This window comes from Lethenteron reissneri, chromosome 12 (assembly GCF_015708825.2).
Source record: "Lethenteron reissneri isolate LAM-NWPU_2019-01 chromosome 12, ASM1570882v1, whole genome shotgun sequence".
NCBI classification, from domain to species: domain Eukaryota; kingdom Metazoa; phylum Chordata; class Hyperoartia; order Petromyzontiformes; family Petromyzontidae; genus Lethenteron; species Lethenteron reissneri.
Window position 1 is genome coordinate 12,514,610 of NC_083790.1, and position 25,740 is coordinate 12,540,349.

The following is a 25,740-nucleotide window of genomic DNA, read 5'->3' on the forward strand; positions in this document are numbered from 1 at the left end:
TTTGGGTCTCAGAAAGGAAAACTCTAAGACTTGTCTGTGCTTGATAATTGGTTCTTTACCCTTCTATCTGGCAACAAAACTGACACCTTTTTGCAAGGAGTCATGTTTGCATAGACCGCAATACCTGCAGTCATAAATACAAACAAAAGACATAACTCTGATAATGTGCACTGTCCTTGAAGTTGATTGGTCCACACCCGAGACAGCTTTCCTTCGAGCCTAGTCTCATATGGGTTGGACCAGATGACGCCAAAAGGCGCACAACTCAAGGACAATGCACCATCAGAGTATGAGAGCTCGGGGCAAGCATCTACACTATGGGGACCTCATTTGCCAGTAAAAATATGATAATTGGTTCTTTACCCTTCTATCTGGCAACAAAACTGACACCTTTTTGCAAGGAGTCATGTTTGCATAGACCGCAATACCTGCAGTCATAAATACAAACAAAAGACATAACTCTGATAATGTGCACTGTCCTTGAAGTTGATTGGTCCACACCCGAGACAGCTTTCCTTCGAGCCTAGTCTCATATGGGTTGGACCAGATGACGCCAAAAGGCGCACAACTCAAGGACAATGCACCATCAGAGTATGAGAGCTCGGAGCAAGCATCTACACTATGGGGACCTCATTTGCCAGTAAAAATATGATAATTGGTTCTTTACCCTTCTATCTGGCAACAAAACTGACACCTTTTTGCAAGGAGTCATGTTTGCATAGACCGCAATACCTGCAGTCATAAATACAAACAAAAGACATAACTCTGATAATGTGCACTGTCCTTGAAGTTGATTGGTCCACACCCGAGACAGCTTTCCTTCGAGCCTAGTCTCATATGGGTTGGACCAGATGACGCCAAAAGGCGCACAAACATGACTCCTTGCAAAAAGGTGTCAGTTTTGTTGCCAGATAGAAGGGTAAAGAACCAATTATCATATTTTTACTGGCAAATGAGGTCCCCATAGTGTAGATGCTTGCCCCGAGCTCTCATACTCTGATGGTGCATTGTCCTTGAGTTGTGCGCCTTTTGGCGTCATCTGGTCCAACCCATATGAGACTAGGCTCGATGGAAAGCTGTCTCGGGTGTGGACCAATCAACTTCAAGGACAGTGCACATTATCAGAGTTATGTCTTTTGTTTGTATTTATGACTGCAGGTATTGCGGTCTATGCAAACATGACTCCTTGCAAAAAGGTGTCAGTTTTGTTGCCAGATAGAAGGGTAAAGAACCAATTATCATATTTTTACTGGCAAATGAGGTCCCCATAGTGTAGATGATTGCCCCGAGCTCTCATACTCTGATGGTGCATTGTCCTTGAGTTGTGCGCCTTTTGGCGTCATCTGGTCCAACCCATATGAGACTAGGCTCGAAGGAAAGCTGTCTCGGGTGTGGACCAATCAACTTCAAGGACAGTGCACATTATCAGAGTTATGTCTTTTGTTTGTATTTATGACTGCAGGTATTGCGGTCTATGCAAACATGACTCCTTGCAAAAAGGTGTCAGTTTTGTTGCCAGATAGAAGGGTAAAGAACCAATTATCATATTTTTACTGGCAAATGAGGTCCCCATAGTGTAGTTGTCTGTGCTTATGCACCAAACAACAGTTCAGAGTATTCGGCCTTCTTGGAGACGTTGAGTGCAGTGCTCGATAGAGTGCCACCTACTGACTCCATAGTCTTACTGGGCGACTTCAATGCTCACGTGGGAAACGGTGGAGATACCTAGAGAGGCGTGATTGGAAAGAATGGCCCCCCTGATCTGAACCAGAACGGTCAGGTGGTATTGTAATTCTACCCTCGTGACGGAATGTCAATAACAAATACCATGTTCGAACACAAGGATGCTCATAAGTGTACTTGGTACCAGAGCACCTTCAGCCGAAGGTCAATGATTGACTTTATAGTTGTATCATCAGAGCTAAGGCCATAGTGCTCTGGACACCCGAGTGAAGAGAGGGGCAGAGCTGTCAACTGATCACCACCTGGTGGTAAATTAGATCCAACACTTGGGGCACCGACCAGATAGACCTGGAAGGCCCAAACGAATAGTGCTTGTTTTCTGGGAATGTCTGGCGGAAGGCCCAGTGCAGAAAGATTTCCAATTCCACCGCCGGGAAAACTGCTACCCTCCAGGGCAGGTAATGGACATTGAGTCCGAGTGGACGATGTTCAGGACCTCTTAATGTCGATGTAGCTGCGAAAAGCTGTGGCCTGAAGGCAGTTGGTGCCTGTCATGGCAGCAACCCTAGGACCCGCTGGTGGTGAGGGAAGCTGTCAAGTTGAAGGAGGCTCTCCGAGCTATGCTTGGAAAAAGGTCTCCCGACTCGTTTGAGAGGTACCAGTTTGCTAAGAGGGCAGCAGCTGCAGCAGTCGCTGAAGCCAAAGCCCGAGCGTAGGAGGAGTTTGGAGAGGCCACGGAGAGGGATTACACGGCAGCCTTAATTATGTTCTGGCAAACCATCTGACGCCTTAGGAGGAATCGACGGGACGTGGCCCATGCTGTTTTCAGTAAGGGTGGCGTAACATTGAACTCAACTAAGAAGATAGTCGAGGGGGGGGGGGGGGTTCATCACGGCTGCTGAAGTCGCTGCGGCAGTCGAGGGCCTTTGTAGAGGCAAAGCTGCTGGCGTGGATAAGATTTGCCCAGAAATGTTGAAGGCGCTGGACGATATAGCAGTGTCATGGTTAACACTCCTATTCAATGTTGCATAGAAGGCGGATTGGAAAACTGGGGTCATGGTTACCATTTTTAAGAAAGGGGACCGGACGGTGTGCTCCAACTACAGAGGGATCACACTCCTCAATGTCCCAGGTAAAGCCTATGCCAAAGTGCTGTAGAGGTGGCTCCGCCCAGTGGTTGAGCCTCAGATTCAGGAGGAACAATGCAGATTCCATCAGCGTCATGGAACAATGGACCAGCTCCTTTCCCTCTCACAGATATGAGGGGTTATGGGAGTATGCTTATCCAGTCTACCTCTGCTTTGTAGACTTGGAGAAAGCATATGACCATGTTCCCGCAATGTCATGTGGGTGGTACTATGGGAGTGTAGTTGAACAGTTTGCTGCCAAGTGTGAAGCTGCTGGGATGATTCTAGATTTGAAGCTTTCGTGACTGCAAGGATTCATATTCTTAGGTTTTTTCGGTAAAGTGCTGGGATGATCAGCACTGCCAAATATGAGGTCATAATTAACTCCCAGAAGATGGTGGATTGTGCTGTCCAGGTGAGGGAGAAAAAGCTGCCCTTAGTCGAAGAGTTGAAATACCTCGGCATCTCTTCCGTGAACGATGGTAAGTGGGAGTGGGAGATCGGCCGGTAGATCGGTGCCACGTCCGCAGTGTTGTGGGCGCTGTACCGTTCCGTGATAATGAAGCAGGAGCCAAGTTCGTGAACAAAGCTCTCGGTTTACAGGTCGATCTACGTTCCCACACCTCACATATGGTCGTGAGCTTTGGTTAATAACCGAAAGGATAGATCGTGGGTACAATTGGCCAAAATGAAGTTTCTCCGCAGGGTTTTCTCGGGCTCACTCTCCGTGATCGGGTGAGGGGCTTGGTAATCTGGGAGAGCATCATAGTCGAGCCGCTGCTCCTCCGGATCGAGAGGAGCCAGTTGAGGTGGTTCGGGCAGCTGGTAAGGATTCCCCCCTAGAACTCTACCGGGCACGTCCCACTGGGCAAAGAACCCGAAGCTGGCCCAGGACACGCTGGCGCGACTATGTCGCTTAGTTGGCCTGGGAACACCTGGGAATTCTCCAGGAAGAGCGAGAGTCTGTCGCCAGGGAAAGGGAGGTCTGGAACACCCTACTCAACATGCTGCGGCCGCGACCCTCACTGACACCAGAGAATTGAGAAACTAACGAGCATTCATGACCTTCCTGTAGGATGTAAAAATGCTAAATCACAGTTTGGTAAAAAAAAAAAGTACGGTACATTTAAAGGAAGTTTCGATAAACCCTCAACGTGCCGACCCAACTCAGTTTCCATTTAGCAAAAAGAGAACCTACTGAGTGTATCACCTCTTAATAAAACACCACAATATCACTTAAAATGTTTTTTTATTTCTGTACACATTTATTTTGTTTGCTCTTTATTCAAGGACTTCAAGCAGGTACCTTCATGATTAACATTTTTGGGGCTTTTTTATGTTAAATATTGTATGATATTATCTGCTATAAATGGCAGTGATTTTTTTTCTAAATGCAAAGATAACTAAAGCTAAACTATATGTTGTAATAAACGTTAACTTACAGTTAATAACGGTGCTATGGGGGACGTAATTGGAGCCTAGGATCCGCCGTGCAACAAATACAATTTGTGCCATTGAGGTTTATCGCGGATTTGTAGATTTTATGGGATAAGCGTGGGTTATGGCAGCATTGCACGTGCTTGCAGAAAACAATGTGGTTTATGAGTTTGAACATGTCCTGCAACAATAAAAAAGGAACCCATCTAACATATGGGTCTTTGTTAAACGAGGTTTGTCTCTCAGACTTGGTGTCCAAGTTTTGTTTCAATGTAAACACCCTTAACTGCTCAACGCATCATGTTAGCAGTTTGGGCAATATAAAATATATATGAACGTTTGTATCGCACTCCAGTTTGTCTCTGCAGCTCAGTTTGTATCTTATCTCCATTTGTCTCTCTGCAGTTCTGTTAGTCTCTATCTTTTTTCAGCTGTCTCTCTAATCATTAACTCCATCTCTCTTGTCTATATTTGCTATGAATGGCCATTGCCCTAAACATCACGCCTGTATATTTGCAGTTTGCATGTTCTCCCCATGGTTGCGTGGATTTTTCTCCGGGTCCTACGGGTTTTCCCTCCATTTAGAAACATTTGCTTCGAGTATTTGTCTGCTATAGATTGCCACATGATAAGCTATTTCATTGGGCCACCATTTGTGGCAAGGTCGCTTCTGAAAAAGAGATAGATAGCTCTAGTAGGCTTTACCTGGTAAAATGAAATAGTTAAATAATTACAAAACTTTCACCATAATAAAGCAAAAAAACTCGTTTTTCAATGCACACACTTTTTATTTGCAATCAAAAGAAGAAAATATGTAATTTTAACCACAGAATTAATTACATTTGATGTGTTGAATAAAAGTGGGTGGCTTGCTTTTGATGTTTCATTGTCTTTATTTCAAGCCACTCACTTTTTTTCAGTATATCAAATATAATTAATTCTGGGATAAAAAATAATGTATTTTTTACTTTTGAGTGCAAATAAAAGTGTGTGCATTAAAAAACTAGTTGTTTGCCTCATTTTTTAAAAAATATTTTATTTACTATACTGTTTTTTACAATGTGACGTGCAATTGTACAATATTTATTCTTAATGAGTTTAACAATGCTTCCTTTATCTTGAACCATTACATATTTAGTTACACTGACCGTATGCGCATTTATATACAGTGCATCATTGTGTTCCGACTTACGAACCGTTCGACTTACAAACGCATCTCAGGGACAAATTAGATTCAGTAACCCGAGGACTGCCCATATAATTGATGTTAGGCAATAACTTCCAAAGTTTAGGTTTTTGATTAATTTGATATATAAAAGAAAACATTTTATTACATTCGTGACTTTCCTATCGGATGTAAACAGGCAAAACCGCAGTTTGGTAAAAAAAAATAAGGCACATTAAAAGGAAGTTTCGATAAACCCTCAAAGTGCCGACGACCCAACTGATTTTCCATTTAGAAAAAAAGAGAACCTACTGAGTGTATCACCTCTTAATACAACACCAAAAAAATAACTTAAAATGTGTTTTCATTTCTGTATACATTTATTTTGTTTGCTCTTTATTAAAGGATTTCAAGCAGGTACAGTAAGTACTAAAAGTACCTTCATGATAAAATGTTTTGGGTTATTGTTTTGCAATGTTAAATATTGTATGATATTCTACACTATAAATGGCAGTGAACATTTTTGTAAAATGTAAAGACAACTAAAGCTAAAATATGTTAATAAAATAGTGAATTGACAGTCAATAACGGTGTTATGGGGGGACCTACTTGGAGCCTGGGATCTGCCGTGCACCATGCAGGATAATCTTACAATCTGAAACAAATACTATATGAGCCATCGTGGTTAATCGCGGATTTTTTCTGTGTTTGTTTTGCTAAGCGACTATATTATTCCATGGAACAAACATGGGTTATGGAAGCATTGCACGAGCTTACATAAAAAAAAGTGGATTATGAGCCTGAACATGTCCTGCAACCAAGAAAGGAATATATCGAACATATGGGTCTGTGTTAAACGAGGCTTGTCTTTCAGACTTAGTTTCCAAGTTTTTTTTTTATATAAAAACCCTTAACTGCTTAACAGGTGAATTAAGTAATTAGCTTGGGCAATATTAAATATTTATTAACGTCTTGATTTGAAGCTTTCGTGACTGTAGGAATCCATATTCTTTGGTTCTTTCAGTAAAGTCACGTCGGTCTAAAATATAAATAAATCACGACCTTTCGGGCGCAACACAAGCGTCCGCCCTCAGGTAAGTCTTAACTGACTGTGAAGTCTCCATCCTACCTGCCTATGTCAGCTGTTATTTCAATTCTCTGTGTCTCTCTCTCTCTCTCTATGCCTCTCTTGCTCACATGTCCATTGCATTGCACTATCTTGCCTTTGGATTGCACTCTCATGCTCACATGTCTTTTGGATTGCTCTCTCATACTCATAGGCCCTTTGGATTACACCCGTTGGGTTGCACTCCCTCGTCGAGGAGGTCGCTCTCCTTCTTTTCTAGTTACATGCTAATTTCTCACATTAATATCATGCTAATCTCTCACATTAACTTAGACACTTCCGTGCCCTCTAATTTCTCACATTAACGACATGCTAATCTCTCACATTAACATAGCCACTTCCGTGCCCTCTTATTTCTCACATTAACATCATGCTAATCTCTCACATTAACATAGCCACTTCCGTGTCCTCATCTAGGAGGCCGCTTTCCTTATTTTCTACAGTTACATTCTAATTTCTCATATTAACATCACTAGCCCCGGCCACTTCTTTATTACCCTTAGGCTACACCCATTTCAAACCTTTTAAAACAGTCTGCCTCAGCAGCAGACCATGCTTTCTCACCTGACGACGGACGCTTGTGTTGCGCCTGAAACGTCGTGATCTATTTATTTTATTTTAGACCTACATGACTTTACCAAAAGAACCAAAGAATATATATCAATGTCTATTGCACTCCAGTTTGTCTCCACAGCTCAGTTTGTCTCTTATCTCCATTTGTCTCCCTGCAGTTCTGTTAATCTATCCCTTTTAGCTATCTCGCTAAAGCTCACCACTTTTTTATGTTATTGTTGCGCAATGAAAAATAATCCTCCCGAATTTATAAACATTTTTTTTTGCAGCCAAACAGGAAACTTCCATCTTTGTGGAAGATGCAGAAAGTGCCTGTCTGCCGTGTGGCCACGATGTCGGCACAGAGGCAGGCTGGGTGGTTTGGTTCAAGATCGCACAAGTAAACGGCAGCCGGCCGGTTCCTGTGATCGCGTGCTCTGGGGAAACAGCCCTTTTTCCCTCTTGTGAGGGTGATAAGGAGACATCAGCCGAAGATTTGAAGTTCACCTGCTCCAGAAACCATGACCTAAACATAAGAAAGGCGCACGTATCTGACTCGGGCATTTACATTTGTGCTGCTGCGTCCTACCTTGATCGATGTTTGTGTAACAGTAGGACGATGTGCGAGTGGGATATGTTGAAAGAGACTTAGATTAAATTCAACAATCACCAATACCAGAAGAGTGTTAGATTAACGGTGATAGGTAAGTAACTCAATGTAAACACCACTTTAAAATACAGTAACACCTCTGTAAACTGGACAAGCGTAAGTGGGAATTTGGAATAAGCCAGTGGACTGTTGAACATAACGAAGATTTAAAACTTCCAACCAGAACAGTGTCCGGACGCTCATTAAGCTGTACGAGACAACGTATGTTCACTCGTATTTTTTTTTATATGTAAAGAAAATAGATTTTTCAATGCAGACACTTTTATTTGCACTAAAACATATATTTTTTAAATGTAGAATTAATCAAATTTGATGTGCTGATTAAAAATGGGTGGCTTCCTTATTCAGCACATCGAAGTTAATTATTTTTGTGGTCAAAATAATGTATTTTCTAGGTTTGAGTGCAAATAAAAGTGTGTGCAATGAAAACTAGTTTTTTTGCCGATAGGTTTTTTTTACGTTTTAGTCACATTATCGCTAATTTAACAAAGACTTAAACGTAAATTCTGGTTATTTGCGTACAGTAAGCTTATATAATGTTGAAGTGCAGCATAGAAATGGAAGTAGCATTCGTCTGTGTTTATGCAAATTTAAAATGTGGTTTACAGGTAGAGAACATCCAAACGGCAAATATGTAGGCGTCAGGATTAGAATGGAACCCAGGACATCCTGTATACTAGATCAGATAGTAAACATCTCGCCACCACATTATGTTAAAAGCAAGGCTATACACACCAATGTCTATGAAGAAATCACCCTGACTTGGAATGTTACCAATCTGTTTGAACCTCGAAAGTAAAGCAGATCTGAGCCGGGAGAGTGGCTGGAAGGGCGCCCACCATGCACAAGCAGGTTGTCATGGGGCGGGGAGCAGCACGTTGTATTTATATGCAGTTGTACTATACGTCTATGCTGGCCGCCTTTCGTAATCTACACCGACCAGCTGGAGTTGAATTGTGGTCAAAAGGCCTCCACAACCAGAGGCGTGTAGAGACCGTCAACTAGCAGTGGAAAGAAAAAAGGTCTCTATGGTCCTACGGGCATTGTGCAGCACTCATCTAGACCAGTGGAAATTGGGCATTGCCATGGCAGGGGACATGTATAACTGTTGACTGCGCACGCAGTGGAACCGATGTTATGAGCATGTGGAGATGGCAATGATGGCTTGTCTACGTGGACCGTTGAACCGACAGTAATGTAAAGCATGTGCAATGCTATAACACAGTGGAGTAACGATGCGATATGTATAGCGCGTTTAATTGCAGCGTATATATCGCGATAGCGTGTTCAACGTGCAACAGAGTGAGCACGTTAATTTAACGTGTTCATATCAACAACGATAATTAAAACATTTTGTCAATTACAATGGCGATAACGTGACGATTTTTGAGTCGAAATCGTGATCACGGTTCTCATCTGCTCAAGCAAGCGTCAGCATAACCTTACTGCCCTCAGCGCATCAGAACGAGCGTTACGAAGCAAATGATAACGCTATTTAAAGCGATTATAAGTATGTAATTATGTCAAGAATAGCAAAAGTAGTAATATAATAATGATTTATATTGTACTTATTGGTCTTGCGCCAAGGAAGAGGGAAGCACAGCGGCTTCTCCGGCGTCATGACGAGCGACGATAGAAGCGCTCCTTTCATTAGTAAAAGTGTAATAAGAGCCATGTATGGCTTACGTGGCGATTGCCTTGCCAGTCCCGCTGTGTAGCCAATAAGGGGAGAGACAGGGAGCATGGCCTCGGCGTGATCACGGCACGTTAGCTAGGGTCATTGGCTTGGCCAAGTTGAGCTTCAGCTAATGGGAAACCGCATTGGGGCTCCGCAAGCCTCTCCTCAGCGTGCCTAGCAAAGCGATGTTGAATAATCCTTGCCAGGACCTTTCCCGGCACACTGAGGAGTGAGATGCCCCTGTAGTTGTTACAGTCTGTGCGGTTCCCCTTCTTAAAGAGGGGGACCACCAGGGCATCCTTCCAATCCTGTGGAACCCGTTCAGTGCTCCAGACTGTTGTTATGATGTCATGTAGGGCTTGAATGGGGTCCTGGATGTATACCCTTCACCGAAGTGGAAGAATGGGAGGTGCATCTTACAGATGACAAGTTGATGGTCAGTGGGCAGATCAGCTCCGCGGTAGGTCCTGGTGTCCAGGACATGGGCCCGCATTCGCTGTTCCGTCACTTCGTAGTCCAGCAGTTGTTCTTGCTTGGACCAGGCATGCATCCATGATGTGGTGTGGTGTGCCGATGCCAGAACGTGTTGGTAATTACAAGCTCATGGGCTGCACAAAAAATGTAGCAACTTCCTGCCGTTGTTATTGAGCTGATTTGGCCCATGCCTTCCAATCACTCCAGACCAGGTGCCAGCATCATGACCAACTCGGGCATTGAAGTCACCCAACAAGATGACTCTATCCTGAGGGGCCACTTTAGCTAGCACCTGTGACAGGAGGTCATAAAAGGAACATGACTCATCGGCCTTGCCTGCATCCCTCCACAGATGTTCATCTTCAGTGGGGGCATAAGTAACCACGACCACCACTCCTCACCTCTGGTTGATGGGAAGGCAAGCCCAAAGTAGCCTGGGGCTTTCAGCTTCCCACACCTCACCGCCACACTCCCACGCCCCCTTCATTCTTTTATTCAGAAGAAGAGCCACACCCTGTTGTTTGGCAGTCTCATGCCCCGAGTAGAGGATTGTCCACCCCTCATGGTGGCAGGAGCCAGAGCTGGTTCACCGGATCTCCTGAATACCACAGAGATCCAGGCGGTACCGTTCCAGCTCCTGACAGAGGAGTGGCAGCCTCTCTTCCGCAGTGAGCATTCGAACATTCCACGTGGCCATACATAGTGGTTTTTAGTTGTTTCTGGAGGAGCCTCGAGGGTAAGGATTCAGTCTCCTGGTCCCACCAAATGGGGTTTGGCCAGGAGACATCATAGACGCCTGTTCCCCCGGGGCCTCCGACACAAGCTTAATAAATGTTTTACTTCGTAGTTTAGTGGTAGTTAATTGAAGGTAGAGGGGTTACCAGCCCCTCACACCCATCCAGAGCCCCCATTTGGCCGCTGTGGTGGCTACAAATGGCATGAGGGGAAAGGCCAATCGGAATTGGCCCTCCCCCCACGGCACTGCCCACGACAACGTTGCCCGTCCGGCACCACGAGGAGGTAGGGGGTTGTTTTGCCGCTTCATACAGCACACAAACACACATAATCACTTTTGCAACCGTAATGCTATGTTACACAGGACACCAGTCAGCAAGCCCGCATTGGCCATAGGGCAGTCCCCGGGCAAATGCCCGGTGGGCCAGTCAATTCCGAGGGCCGGGCTGAAATTGCAAATGTAGATTTTAGTTTCATATTTTTATTGAAATAATTTTATTATCTCCGTGTACACTTCATTGCTTATTTATGCTCTCGGTTGGCATTAACTCCCATATTCGGCAGCACCCAGAAATTCTTCCTCACCGGCAACATTGTTTTTCTGGACTTAGCCCTAACTTTGCCAATGAGATCGCATGGAAATTTGGGCTCGGTGTGTTTACAAATGCCTGGGCCGATTGTTAGCCTCAGTCAGCCACTGTTAGGTCACACTTTATCCCAGCAATCCGTGTGCGGCAGGACGCACCAAGGTAGGCCCTCGAAAAGTAATTCGGGGTCGTGCCTGTCTACTCCTGCACTCTTGCCTCATCCCCGTGTGGGAGGTTGTTATAGCAAGTATGACGTTCCAATTCCAGTCTTAGAGACTGGTCCTCATCAAAAGCACCAACACTTAACTTTTGGTCGTTGCTTCTCCTGGAACACCGCGCTCCAGATGCTGCAACCTCTCTGGTCCAATATTCATTATCAACGAAAGCTCAGTTGGCCCGTTTATATTTTGCAGCCAATTACACAGCCACCCCCCCCCCCCCCCCATGGCTGATTGTGCCCACCTGTGGAGGGCTCATCACCTCCACCTGTTGCACTAGGATTGTCTCATTTCGCATGCACTATCAATCATATCCAATTGGTACTGATGACAATATGAGGTGCCATGTTTCCAATACTGCTGCTTCCCATTGCCGGGTGTAGATATTGTATCGATTAGCTGTGGGACTGTGAATTTCACCCCATGAGAGGCAGTCCACCAGCATTGGTTTAAGGAAGACTAACTGCTGGCTTATACTCACTGTACAATTATTTAGCATCATGAAAGTGAACCTTTTTTAATGCTACAGTATTTAAAAAAATATTTTATCTGTTTAGCTCTTAAGCTATTTAGTGTTATAACCCAGCTGTTCATAAATACACTATGCATGGAAAAGGGAGCAGTTTCCACATATTGAATAGACAACTAACGTATTAGATAATTTACAGAGAAACCATTGTGGTGACTCAAGTGTCACTGTATTCAGAATTCTATGGAAGGGTGTTTTGAATGTTTATCCCAAATTATGTAGAATACAATGAGTAGATCGAAATCACAAAAATGTGTACAGTATTCATGAATTAAATAATTGATGTATCTTGTTTATAACCACGATACTTAGCATGTATTTATACATTTCAGCGTTGGTGGAGAAAACGTACATCATAACGGTGCACACAGGAGATGTGACTTATGCTGGAACAAGCGCCCGTGTGTTCATTGGCCTAAATGGGAAAAAAATATGGCAATTAGAGCTCTCTCATTCATCATGTAGCTGTTTCAACCGAGGTCAGGTAAGTTTCTAATCCATGGTGGCGAGAAGTTAACTTCATTGCCTGGTATACATGAGGTCGTGAGATCAATCCCGACCCTGATGCCTGTTGTATATTTGGATTTTGCGTGTCTCCCTTCCCGTGGTCACGTGGATTATTCTCCGGGTCCTCCGGTTCTTTCCTTCGCGTTTAAAGTACTTGGCCACTGTATGTTTCCACATGATAAGCCACTTCGTTGAGCTATTATTTGTGGCCAGGTCGCTTCTAAAAAAAAGAGCTATATAGTTTAGTGGGCCTTACCAGGTAAAACATATATATATCGTTTAAATAGTTTTTAGCTTCAATTTCAAACACAGCAATGGTGGTGCATGCCTGTAATTAAGTACTGTAGATGCGAGGCACAAATGTTGTGAAACTCCATTGGCATTGAGGTGCCATACACTGAGCTCGCTAGGAGAAGGCAGTATAGTAAGTAGACTAATCGCCATCTGTTTCCATCCGTATGAGCATAGCCTGTTGCCCCCGTGTGCGCGTGGGTTTCCTCCAGTTGCTCCCGTTTGCTCCCACAAGTATGGACCCTTATTTATTGGCTGAAACATTAAAGCTCACTCAGGACCTTCCTGAAAAGAGTCATGATTCCGGTGTGGCTTTCCAGGATAAATAAGTATGTACATATTATTCGATGTCATAGTTGGATATTTTCTGTGAATTCTGCATTTCGGTTACACGTTGAAAGGCAATGCAAGATTTGAATGTGTTACAGATTGATGTCTTCAGAACCAACACTACAAATCTTGGATGCATAACAGACCTATATGTATGGCATGACAACAGTGGAATTGCTTCTGGTTGGTACCTTGACACGATTGATGTTTATGATGGACACACTAATTACAAGTTTGAATTGAATGCATGGATCTATGGTCCAGAAAAAACGAGACTCCGCTTAAAGGTAAGCCTTTATACAGTCAACTATTGTAAGTGTGGGATTCAAAGAGGGTTGGGCTTGCCCTGCACTCTTCGTCTTATCCATGAAATTACCAATAGGATGGTTCTCCAAATGCAGAGCAGAAAGAAACGGGTGACACTCCACATGTACATTAATAGCAATCATGCATAAGACGGTTGTACATGAGGCTACGACTGCCTGTGGAATAATAGTTCATGTACGGTACTTAAGACACGTGTGGGAGAGTAGGCCAAATACCCTCGAAGGGCTTTCTAGAGCTCCCTCGAGTGGAGGCCTTTGCGCCAGCAGTGGTGTGAACAGGTAATTCCAGGGCTGCACCTTTACCTTGTTTCCTTTAAACAAAAAAAACTTTACAGCGTGGAACTATAATGTTCTGCTTGTCTGCATAGAACTGGATATATAGTACAAGAAATACATCCACAGGTACAGTACATATGAAAAATGAAGCATTAATCAACTAGCATGATGATGTGAAATTAATTCCTTCTTGCCAGATTCGAAGTACGTAGAGAGTTGAGAGGGGACTGGAAAACAGAGTAGGAAGTAAACGTGCATGAGTGTGACTAAAAAAGGCTGTTACGTTCCCACGTATATATTAGGGACCCTGCCCTCTATGACGAAATACTGGGCACATATTGTATTTAGCTAATTTGAGCATAATTCTGTCACTTTATATATAAAAAAAAATTATTGGTAATTTTTTACTTGGGGAGAAATGTCTATATGCTCCATACTTTACAATTTGGAAGGGACAAATTCCAGCGGCAGAATGGCTCATCATGTCGATATGTTTTGCAGGCTATCGATGCACCGTCATGTGGTTGTACCGTCTCTTCCTCTGAACCATACTCAAACATGGACAACTGTGTCAATGGTAAACTGGTAACAATGTATCCCCACTATTATATTAAACTACGGTATTTAGGCTGGTGTATTACTGGGCAATGACTTAAAAGAGACAATTTATAACAGTCAAATTTTATGCCAATATTTACTATCATAGAAAAGAATCACCATCTTTCGATTTAAAGCTTTCGTGACTGCAGGGATTCATCTTCTTGGTTCTTTCGGTGAAGTCACGTAGAATGGAAATAATAAAAATAAAACATAATAAAATAATTCTCACGACATTTCGGCCAGAACGCAAGCAGCCGTCCTTAGGTGAAGAACAGGTCTGTCGATAAGACAGAGTCTGAATGACACGTCCTAGGCTTGGAGCGTCTATTTAAGCTGGGAGGGAGGAGGAAGAGCGTCGTGAGAATTATTTTATTATGTTTTATTTTTATTCTTTTATTATTTCCATTCTACGTGACTTTACCGAAAGAACCAAGAAGATGAATCACCATCTTCTTAAGCAAAATCCAAGATTGCCCTACATTAAATGAATAATACACTGCATCTCACTGTTCATTCAACCAATGATCAAGGAACCAACCTACAAAGGGAAGAATGGTGAAGGGGTGTACGAGGTGGACCCGAGTGAGAGGGATCAGACGCGGGAGTCTTGGGTCATTGAAGATGTCAGATGTGCATTCCTGGGGCTCACGGCCAAGCAGCTATACGAGTGCAATTACAAGACCCAAAATTGACCGAGTCTCACCGTGCCCTCTGCGAGCGGAGGGCACGGTGGGTGGGCCTTGGGTGACCTTTTTCCCATGGCTCCGCCTGTGGCATGGGGTGGTGGTGGAGATCACTCACCATAGAGCGACAGCGGATCTGCATTCTGGCTCAGGTGATCCCCGACCCACAATAGTGGTGTGGGAACCTGCCAGCTATTGTTGAATGCTATTGTTGAATGCATTCAACAATAGCTGCCATATTCCACGAAGTGGCACAGTGATGTCACCATGATCCTTTACTTCATTAACCAAGATCACTGGTAGATGCACAGCTATGTGCCTCACTGTGCCACCTCACTGTATTCAACCACCAAGCAATCTGTTCATTGTTGTGAGTGTCGTTCCTCCATTCTTGAGCGATTGCCTCCAATTTATTGCCGAATCGCATCCTTCACGAGCTTCCATTACAGAGGCCGATCTATACACCTTCAGTTATTCATAAATTTACATAGTTTATTTCGTTCCTTACCACCTCAGGCCATCTCTTCTCAAACCCATGTCATCCCCATGTAGCCGTCTCGATCCGACCACTGCTTCCTTGATCAAACAGTGGCTGGGTATGCGGACTACATGATTCAGCCATTGCATTCTGGTCTACCAGAGGAGCCAACTGATGGGACTGTGTCCAGATATTTCAATAATATGAGCTTCTAAAAAATCCATCATGGTGAATCCAATGACGGATTGAAGGCAGACCAGTCTGAATGCTCAAAACAGTGAATAGAAAGTAAAATAGGAATGTCCGAGTGCCAGATAAACTGTTATATTATGCAAGTGCTTAACTAGACTGCATATTTACATTACACGTCGGATACAGTGTGTGTTGCTGTTGCTATTTATCATCAGGCATGGTGAACATGAAGGCTCTGTGTGACCAATTTTCAATCCAAAATGGAATAGTTGAAACGTTTACATCTTCTTCTATGAGACCAATGGACGAGCTGTTAAGCTTAACGCTTCCCAGTGAACACGAGACCCCAAATGTGCTGGTCCCAGCCATCACAGGAGCGGTGGTCTTCTTCGCTGTATTGGTGGTGGGTGTTGCAGGCGTGTTCTGTAATTTCAAAAAAAGGCGTGTATTGAAAAGTGAGTTCTGCTTCTCATTAGTTTTTTAAACCATAATTTCTACCCCATTTCCTATCATGTGAGTGTAATTGCCTTTGATATTTATTTATGAAACATGTACAGAACTCCCCTTATCTGAGGTGATATGGGGGGCCAATATCACGGATTCATTATGCACAGGAGTTATCCTCGATTTTACTCCTATTATCTGCGGTGTAAACATTTGCGGCTAATCAGCTAATAAATGTTGCCACATGGCTCCTCTTGTCCGTGAAAAAAATCACGGATAATCGGAGTTTTTTAAGTGCAATTGAAGACATGTCTGCCTTTGTATCTCCTTGTAAGCAACTTAATACAGATACAGACATACACTACAGACACGGATACACGCACCTCCGATTAGCACGGTTGGAAACGTACGGTGCGAAAGAAGTTCAACATACATATACAGACACAGGGAGACACAAGGACAGAAATGCATAAAGGTGTAGCTGTTAGAGTACACGAGTCTCAACTCGTGTACTTGTCCTGCCAAACTCCATTACTGAAAGGGTCAATATCTGTTTTTTTGGTCTTGGTCTTTCTGTGGCTTTATGTCTCCATGTCTGTTCATGTTTCTGTTATCTTTTTGTTTGTCATTGTGCCTCTGTGTCTCCGTGCTTGTCTGCCTCGGTGTATGAGTGTATTCGTGTCTGCGTGGCTTTCTCGTAATCATTGAATGTGCCTCCCGTGCACTTTGTTTGATAATGGCCATTTTTGTTTGTTTTAGGAAGTCGCTTTACTATGTATTGAGGGTACAATTGCAGATAAATGCAGATAACAGCAAGAAATAGGGCTGCTGATAATAAGAACTTTGACGGACTCTACAGATCGCACGGATAATATAGCTGCAGATTAGGAATTCTGCATATGGAGCATCCTATGTATAATAGGACACCTGGAACACAAATGATTGAATCAGATCTTGGAAGCTAAGCAGTTTTGAGGCTGCAATAATGCTTGTATAAGATGATTCTTACTTACAAAGGATCAGGGGAACCAACGTTAACACCACATACAACATTATAAACATGGTCATGAGTCAGTATTCCCATGTTAAAATGAACATTGGGCAATCCCCACCTCTATTAGTAGTTCTGGGCAGTAGTTTAAACGTCATCCTGCTTGAAGAGTTAACTTTTCCATAGGATAGCCACTGCTGCACAATTCACAACAATAAATGCATCTTGACGACCCCTGTCATAGCTCTGAACATTGTGGGTAGATTGGGTTCAAAGAAGGTTGATGTGCTTGCATTTGCATTTTATGAAGCTCAATTTACTAACAAGCTAATTTATTTCCATTATCTGAACTTTGCAGGCCATGAGAGAAAATGCAGGTAAATATGGAATATAAATCAGTTAATTCCATTAAACATACACATGGACTGATTCATGCTATGAGACAGCTTTTGGCCGATTGGCTATGTGGCATAGACGGGGTCCCTTTCCCCAAAAACCCAACAGCCAATCAGTAGATGGGGTCGTGCCGATGGGAATCGAGGCTGCGCGTGTTGACGCTTGCTTAGGCCTCGGCAAGGTAAGGTAATTTACCCTTTTTAGCGGGTAAAAGGGTAAAGGTAAAGGTGTGGACATGCCAAGGGGCAAGGTAAAGGGTACAGGGTAAAGGTTGCTCGGAAGAATTACCCAGTAGGGTAAAGGTAGCGCGAAGTATTACCCGGTAAATACAGTACCTTCTTTACCGCTAAAAGCTCAGTGGCGCAATCGGTCGCCTCCATTTAATAAGTAATATTAAAAAAAACTTTTTTTAAAACACGCTTTTATGAATGTACTGTACTAGTAATGGCAGAACTCCACGACTCCAGGAAGTGGCCCCGAAGCTTGCCATAGCGTAAGGGACCGTGGCCAATTACAGCCAACGTCAGTTGAGCGTGGACAATTAGACCCAAGCCGAAACATCACATATAAAAAATAACGTTTAAAACAGATATTTTTTACGATACAATATAATATTGTCATCAGTATGACATAAGTATACAAAGTTTGCAGTCTATACCATATTGTGAAGTGGGTTAAAATTGAGTTACAAGATTTGAGGATACAACAACGACAACAACAGCGTGAGTTCAAAGAAAGCGTGTAAAATTGGAATAATCGAGAGTATTCTATATGAATAAAGCGCTCTACCTAACATTTACCGTTATAAACCTTGTTCATGTGTAGTAGTACCCCAGTAATTACCCTGTAATCGCGTAATTTGTATGGGGTAAGGGTAAAAGGTAGGGTAAAGGTAAGCTCGTTGCGTTTTACCTTACCTGCTAAAGGGTAAAAGGTAGGGTAGAGTGATTGTATTGTGGTAAGGTAAAAGGTAGGGTAAAGGTAGGCTTGTTTTTTTTACATTTTAACTTTTACCTTACCTTGCCGAGGCCTAGCCTTGCTATTGCGTGTGTGTCTTGCGCCACCTGTCGATGAGCTGAGAAGCTAAATCAAAGACAGCTTAACATTACTTAGAATCAAACTTAATGAAAACGCCGAATACAAAGAAGATGATGGTATCGTTCATGATAGAGAGGGTCCCCGATATACGTCGGGGTTAGGGACCACAACATCTCAAACAGCATTTAAAAAGATTTTACCTTAACCTAACATTTTTATGATCTTATCTTAAGGAGTGGATGAGTTGCGTTGAAGATTTGCGACGATATTTTGCTATGAAGGCCGCGCAAATGACAATGAGCGAGAGAACACGATGTAACTGGGCAGATGGCGGCGCATGTGCGAGTTGTACAGTACTTCTAGAACCCCACCCCCCCCAGAGCCGAGTTCAGCTGAGCCGAGTCGAAAAGGATCATCTAAAACGATAATCATCACTGGTGTTGGCTCTGAGCGGGAATCGAAGTCGGGTCACTGGGCCCGCAGCGCAGCACGCTATCCGCTATGCTAGCCACACACAATGCTTTAACGACGTCTATGTACGGGGACATTTTACGTTGTGTTCCTCAAAAAGTCGGCGACGTGAATGCGAAACAAAGTATATCGAGATGAGGTATACCGGAGACCCCCTCCCCCCCTCTAGTAATACATTTAAACCAGCTTGTATACGTATTGTGACAGTGGCTCTAATGACAATGAAGTGGATGGGAGTGATCAATGAAGATTATGGTAATGATCAATTATGACAAGGAAGATGATGCTGCTACAGCTACTGGTGGTCCGCCAACCCCTATGCCGTAGTTATCCGCAAACCCTCGAGAAGTGCGGATTAAGCCAGCCCCCCTATTTAAGAGTACAGTACTTAATGTTTTTTCAGTATCATTCAAGCAAATTGCCTCTCGAGATTTATAATTTACAACGTGTACACGTATAGTTTCCGCACGGAGGTTACAGACAAACGGGAAGTCAGCCACAGCCGGTGCCAACAGTTTGGATATTAGGCCAACTCCGATGTCTAGGGGCGGCTCAGGATATAACCTCATTGATGTGTGTCGTGGCCAGAAATCAATAAATTGAAAAATAAAATGGAATAATTAATGTGCGTATGAATACATTCATGTTTTGCAATGTGTAACACATTCGGATTAGACGAAGTGATGTTGTGTATTCAAGAGATGTGTAGTACAATATACCAGAGTATATACTGCACTGTAATGTGAAAATGTAGCACTTTTTATATATTTGACACGACAAATACACTTGACTGTTTCCTACAGAAAAGTCACTCCGAGTGAGAACGTTTGTTATGTAAGAGGACATGTCGAGCCTGCTGCAAAATACAAAGAACCATCGGCAGAGCTATTCAGTATCTATGGTAAGTTACATTATTACATTTAACCTAAAATAATAGGTTTCTGAAACGAGGGACATTTTGGTTCTTTCGGTAAAGTCACGTAGGTATAAAATGAAATAAATCACGACGTTTCGGGCGCAACACAAGCGTCCATCATCAGGTGGGAAAGCATGATCTGCCCATTTTTTGTATGTAAACGAGCATCATAACAATAATGCTCTGCAAATATTATTGGCACCTGTAATTCATAAACTTGGAGCTGAGGTTGGTGGGTCACATAAAGAGCCACCATCTGCCTGAGACAATTATATACATGATGAATGAAATCCTGTACAAGGTGATAGCGTTCGTAAGTTGCTTTGCCTATATGCAACTGCTTTGAGTGTTATTATATTTGTGTGTTCTCTACAGGCTAAATAAATATACCATATATTTTAAGCAGGATCCTGTACTCAGAACACAAAAAAGAATAATGTACATTTTCTTCACTTCAATATATATTTTTTTCTCATATCTGATGTCTCTATTTTTGTATTTTAGAAAACATGTAGGTCACATTCCCACCAAGAATGGGCAGCTCATCCTGCAACCGAGTGGATGAAGTCACCGAGACAAGTGGCGGAGTCACATGTATTATACAATATAATATGCACACTTTTTCCTTTCAACATTTTAATATTGTATTGATTAAAACATATCTTTTCAAATATATTTTGATATGCACCATATTTTGTATTTTACAGATTTAATAAATGTATCGTGCGGTTGAATAGCTGTGGTGCTGAAAAGGATTGATGATGATGATTTTCGGTAAATGTCATGTAAGACAGATAATATTTACAGCTCATAATCATTTTTCTATTGTTTTTTGTTTGTAAAAACCATAAACATTTTTAATGTTTTTACATTTACGATAACGTGGACCTTTTTGATGATAAAATACTTTCTTGAAATTAACATGTAATCATTTTAATCTTGTGTTTTGCTTGTGCATTAATCAATAAAAATGCTAATTTGAAATAAAATGACGCACATTTATATCACAAGGTACCCCAGATAAGAAATATAAAAACGTCACGTGGGGTTTGTGGCAAACATTACCGCAGCTGGTTAAATGACTATGCCCCTTCATCAAACTCCTCCTTCCACCCAGTAGCCCTTCCTCAGCTTCCCAAGCGGCAGCCCCCTGGCGGACCACCCACCTCCCCCATGCCAAAATGTCACTCTTATCTCCCTCCCTATCTTAACAAGCTCATCTCATCATCTTCCAACTTCACATCCTGGGTGAGTAGGCTTACATTTGTCCCGTTTCCGAGTCTCTATGGAATGTATGCAGGGGGAATGCACACATATCCATGAGATGTTATGAGCGGTAGAGTGTAGCCTTAATTTTGCCATTATTCATGTCCGCACATCTCATCACTCTTACATTGACAACAACAGCCGCTGTTTGCCACTAAGTGCTGGCGATATCACCGTAGCACTTGTGCCAGGTTAGGTGCTTTCTGACAGGAGGTCACAGGACAGATCCAGGTGCCATGGGTTGACTAACTGAGATGATTGCAGACGCATCATATGCTCCCTCATTGTGCCAACTTCCTGTGTTTAGCCACCCGCGCTTTTCTCATTCTTGTTAGTGTCGCTCCTTTGTTCTTTGTTGTTGTTGGAATGGGACTGCCTCCAAGCGTCCAGTAGCATCCTTTACAAGCCTCCTCCACAGAGGCCGATCTTGACACTGCTGGTAGCAGTCCAATAAGCGCCACATCCATCTGTATCACATCAGTCCATCCCTTCTCTTGAAAGTGATTCTGGACTGAATCGGTAGCCAATAAAGGGATTGTAAAATGGGTCTTACTCCATATGGCATCTTTGGGGATTGGACCAATCAAAGGACCACAAGTACTGTGGTTAATGCAGACATGATTCCTTGTAAAAGGTTTCAGTTGGTGTTTTAACATCTTAACACCTGTTTTGTTGCCAGAAAAAAGTGGAAAACCTATTTTCATATTTTGGTACTGGCAAAGGAGGTCCCATGAGGTTGGTGTTTGCCCAGACATCCCTCCATCGTGCTTCGGTGGTCTTGTCGTCGTCATGGAGGTTCGTTGTATACTGTATTTCCAGAAAGGTTTTCTGGATTTGAGCCTGTGCGGTGAGTTTTGGGTTTCTGATGTCCTTGCGGTACTCCCTCACACACGCGGCATCGCGGATGAGCGATGGTTGCGAGACCCGGAAGCCAAAGCAGCCGTGTGCTCTTTAGTGTCCCTGAGATGATACTCATGGCTGCATTTATCTGTGTATTCACCAGCGTCGTGTGCATGCTTTTGTTCCAGACTGGGGTGCAATATTTTGCCGCAGAGAAAACTAGTGCTGTGGTGGCCATCCAGAGCATCGTTGCATTTGCTCCCCATGTTGTTCCGGCCAGTTTATGCATTAGATTAACTCGTGATTTAGTTTTTACAGAAATATTCTGCAGGTGGTTGTGGAAGGTGAGGCTCCTGTCGAGAGTTACACCAAGGTATTTTGGGTACTTCTCGAGCTGGACCTCTTTGCCACAGAAAGTGACGGCCAGTTTCTGGTCGGCGTTTGCATTGTTCAGGTGGAATGATGTTACGGCAGTTTTCCTTGGGATTCGGCGGAACCTCCAGTACTTTAAGTACATTTTGAGTTTCTTGAGGTTGTCGCACACACAGGTCGATTTGAACCTCAGTTTGGGTCCTTCTTTGGACAGAAAGTGCCAGGTCATCGGCGTAGCCAAATTTCCGTCTGATGGTGACAGGAAAGTAACTTATATATATGTTAAAATGTGCCTGAGCACGCACTGATTCACGTGGGAGCCCGTTATTGAGTAATCAAGCTCTGCTGTGGATATTGTTGAAGAGTAGTGATGATAGGAGATGGAGGGTTCGCTCAGGAGGTGCCAGGCTTTACGGCTTGAGTGCGTGAAATCTAATGACTCCCTCGCTTCTGTCCACCTTTCTGCATTCTGGGTTTCCTGACTTTGTGTAATTCTGGAGAAGGGATTAACTTTGTCCGCTCCAACATGGAGTATATTCTATCCAGTAACCCCGTGGGATGTGTGAGTGGGCTGATTTGAGCACAAGCTTGGCAAAACGTTCATGGTTTTCTGGCTTTAATGGAATCCGGGAGACGATGCACTCAATGTCTTCAGTAAAAGGTTCCCAGTTGGCCTTTTTTAAATTGTATTGTGGCACAGGGGGGGACTTGATCGTGGGGATTTTCGACCTCGATATGCACCAAGACCGGCCTGTGCTGACTTTTCTGGTAATTATCCAAAACCATTCTGGAAGCACACAACACAAAGCACAGGTCAGGGTTTGAATCTTTCCTCTATCGTGCGGAATGGAAGATGGAACAGGTTACCAGTTGCTGCCCAGTCGATGACCTGTTCTCCACAGCTTTTATGGGTTGCATAGCCCTAAGCTGTGTGATGGTTGTTGCAGTCGCCGGTGAATACCAAGGGATGGGTCGTGGCAGGAAGCATGTTTGGGCTTCGTGCAGTGCTTGGAGGTTTGCATACATTTATCACAGATATATCCTCGATTTTTATGATGGTGTGTTGTTTTCTGGGTTCGTTGTGGTGAGGTCCTTGAGATGGGATTTCACATACATTGCTAGTCCGTGGTTAGGATGGTGGTGTCTAGCAGCTAGCAGAAATCCATGGATTTCCATTTTTGAAGCTCTGTAAAATGGGTGTAATATGAGTGAGTACTCTTGCAGCTGAGTTTGAAACATGCTGACCCCTTGGATAAGAGATCACGAAAGAACAAGTAACAGAGTATTGTAGTAGTCTAGCCTGTAAGTTGAAAATTCATTAATTATTGTTTCTGCAGCCATATCACAATGATAGTTATGGATACAATACATTTTACTGAGATGAAAGTAAGGGGCGTTGGACATGTTGGAGACTCGGGTGGTGCTTGGCCAGTGAGTCATCTTCTGGGACAAACACCCTGGGCATTGAGTTACTCGGGCGCCTCACCAGTTACTCATGATTTGAGGACAGAGGCGAAGCCCTGGGCAGATATTAGTATTATACTCAGAGATACTTGGTTAGTAAGTCATTTTCGGGGACAAAGCCCTGGGCAATAATTGACAGGGAAGGAATGTGGACCAGGGGATAAAAAAGGAGTGCGAGAGAGGAGAGGGGAGTACAAATTGCTTAAGTACATACATTCCTGAGGATATTTCAACCCTAAATGAAAGCTTGGGAAAGGCAGCTAAACAATATAAAAAATAGTCCCAAACCACACCAAGACAACACACAGTCCCTAAATAAAATGGCACATGAAAATTAACTAACGATACACGGGTAAGGATCAAAATCACAAATCACATTGGCAAGTGTGGTTGTATCCAGCACTAAAAATCTTCTGCTTTAGGATATTTTAAAGGAAGATTAAGGATGTTAAGGAAGGAACTAAGATTGTTCCAAAACGTTGGTGCTGCAATAGCAAATGCTTTGTCCCCTATTTTTTGAAATAGTTAAAAGGTAAATAGATAGGTTTCTTGGTTTTGATAATTGGGTTCATGCTCGTGTCACAATTGCCAAAAGTGGTAGAATGACAGCATCAACTATTTGCAGGTGCAATCAAATGGGTAAACAGTGTTTATTTCTGTATAAAAACCCATGTTTTTTTATTCAATTGTCTTTGAGATGCGATGAATATAGGGTTGGAATATTAGTTTTGAATGAATGAGCAAACCTTAGTATTTGAACGATATTGTTTCTTATATCCGTAACTAGCTTTACTACCCGGCTTCGCCCGAGACTTGGATTCTTCTTCTTCTTGGTTCTTTCGGTAAAGTCACGTAGAAGGGAAATAATAAAATAATAAAAATAAACATAATAAAATATTTCTCACGACGTTTCGGCCACAACGCAAGCAGCCGCCCTCAGGTGAAGAACAGGTCTGTCGGAAAGACAGCGTCTTGGATTCTTGTCTTGGATTAAATACACGGCCTACGCGGAGGGTTGCGGGGGGGGGGGGTGACGTCACCAGGCACACTGTGTAACGCTGCCGCATGCGGGTGACATTACAGATGTGATGTCACCGCTCACTTACTGTGTAAAATATATCCATTATTGCCCCCCCCCCTCCCAAAAATACAAAAGTAATTTTTCATACTTTTAGCATTGTGTACAGTCTGGAAGCTACCCACATGCCAAATTTAAAGTTTGTAACATGTTGGGAAGTATGCTAAACATTTTGAACAAACACACATTCACAAATTTCCCTTTTATATATATAGATTTCCCTTTTATATATATATAGATAATTATGATGCAATTCACACCAATAAATATCTAATGACTGCTTTTGAAAAAAAACAAGTTTTAGGGCATTCTTCATAGAAAGAATGTTGAATGGTATCAGATTCTTATGACCATTTGACAGAGAATAAAAACCCCTCCTAACCGGATTTATATTTTAGCCAGATTACAAATTGGCATGCAATTTGGTACTGTAGCTCCCTATACTGTAGTCTTCGCTCTTGCACTGTTCCTTCATGTTGTCTGCACAGCTCTGTCCCTCCAGCTAGCCAGACCTTTCAGCTAGCCCATGAATCGGCAATCAAAATAACAAGAGACATCTTTTTTTATTCAGTAAAATAAAAATCCACAATATATCAAGAGCCGCAGTCATTAAAGAGCCGCATGCAGCTCCAGAGTCGCAGGTTGCCGACGCCTGAGCAAGCCAGACCAAGACTCCCCAGCCTTAGTCTGCCTAGCTGAGGTGTTGTGGGTATAAACTTGGAGGGAGACTTCTCTCTTGGAGGCAATGCGTTTATTTCAGATAAACGATAACAATAGCAATAGCCTAACACGAAGGGCAA

At 43.0% G+C, this 25,740-nt stretch overlaps 1 protein-coding gene across 6 annotated transcripts; it reads left to right on the forward strand.

Moving 5' to 3' along the window:
* The first annotated feature begins 3,977 nt into the window (after positions 1-3,977).
* Positions 3,978-19,905, forward strand: LOC133341917 (uncharacterized). Of its 6 annotated transcripts, XM_061550746.1 has the most exons (6): positions 11,123-12,465; positions 13,208-13,396; positions 14,213-14,288; positions 15,880-16,067; positions 17,458-17,476; positions 19,808-19,905. In XM_061550746.1, the coding sequence occupies exons 1-6, from the start codon at positions 12,295-12,297 to the stop codon at positions 19,840-19,842; spliced, it is 678 nt and encodes a 225-aa protein (XP_061406730.1). In that variant the 5' UTR covers positions 11,123-12,294; the 3' UTR covers positions 19,843-19,905. The 6 variants fall into 6 exon arrangements, 2 of the variants coding, with proteins under 2 accessions (XP_061406730.1, XP_061406732.1); XR_009755072.1 differs by lacking the exons at positions 17,458-17,476; positions 19,808-19,905 and adding exons at positions 3,978-4,112; positions 7,381-7,794 and having other exon boundaries at positions 12,314-13,396; positions 15,880-16,233; XR_009755073.1 differs by lacking the exons at positions 17,458-17,476; positions 19,808-19,905 and adding exons at positions 5,725-5,829; positions 7,381-7,794 and having other exon boundaries at positions 12,314-13,396; positions 15,880-16,233.
* The last annotated feature ends 5,835 nt before the right edge of the window (positions 19,906-25,740 follow it).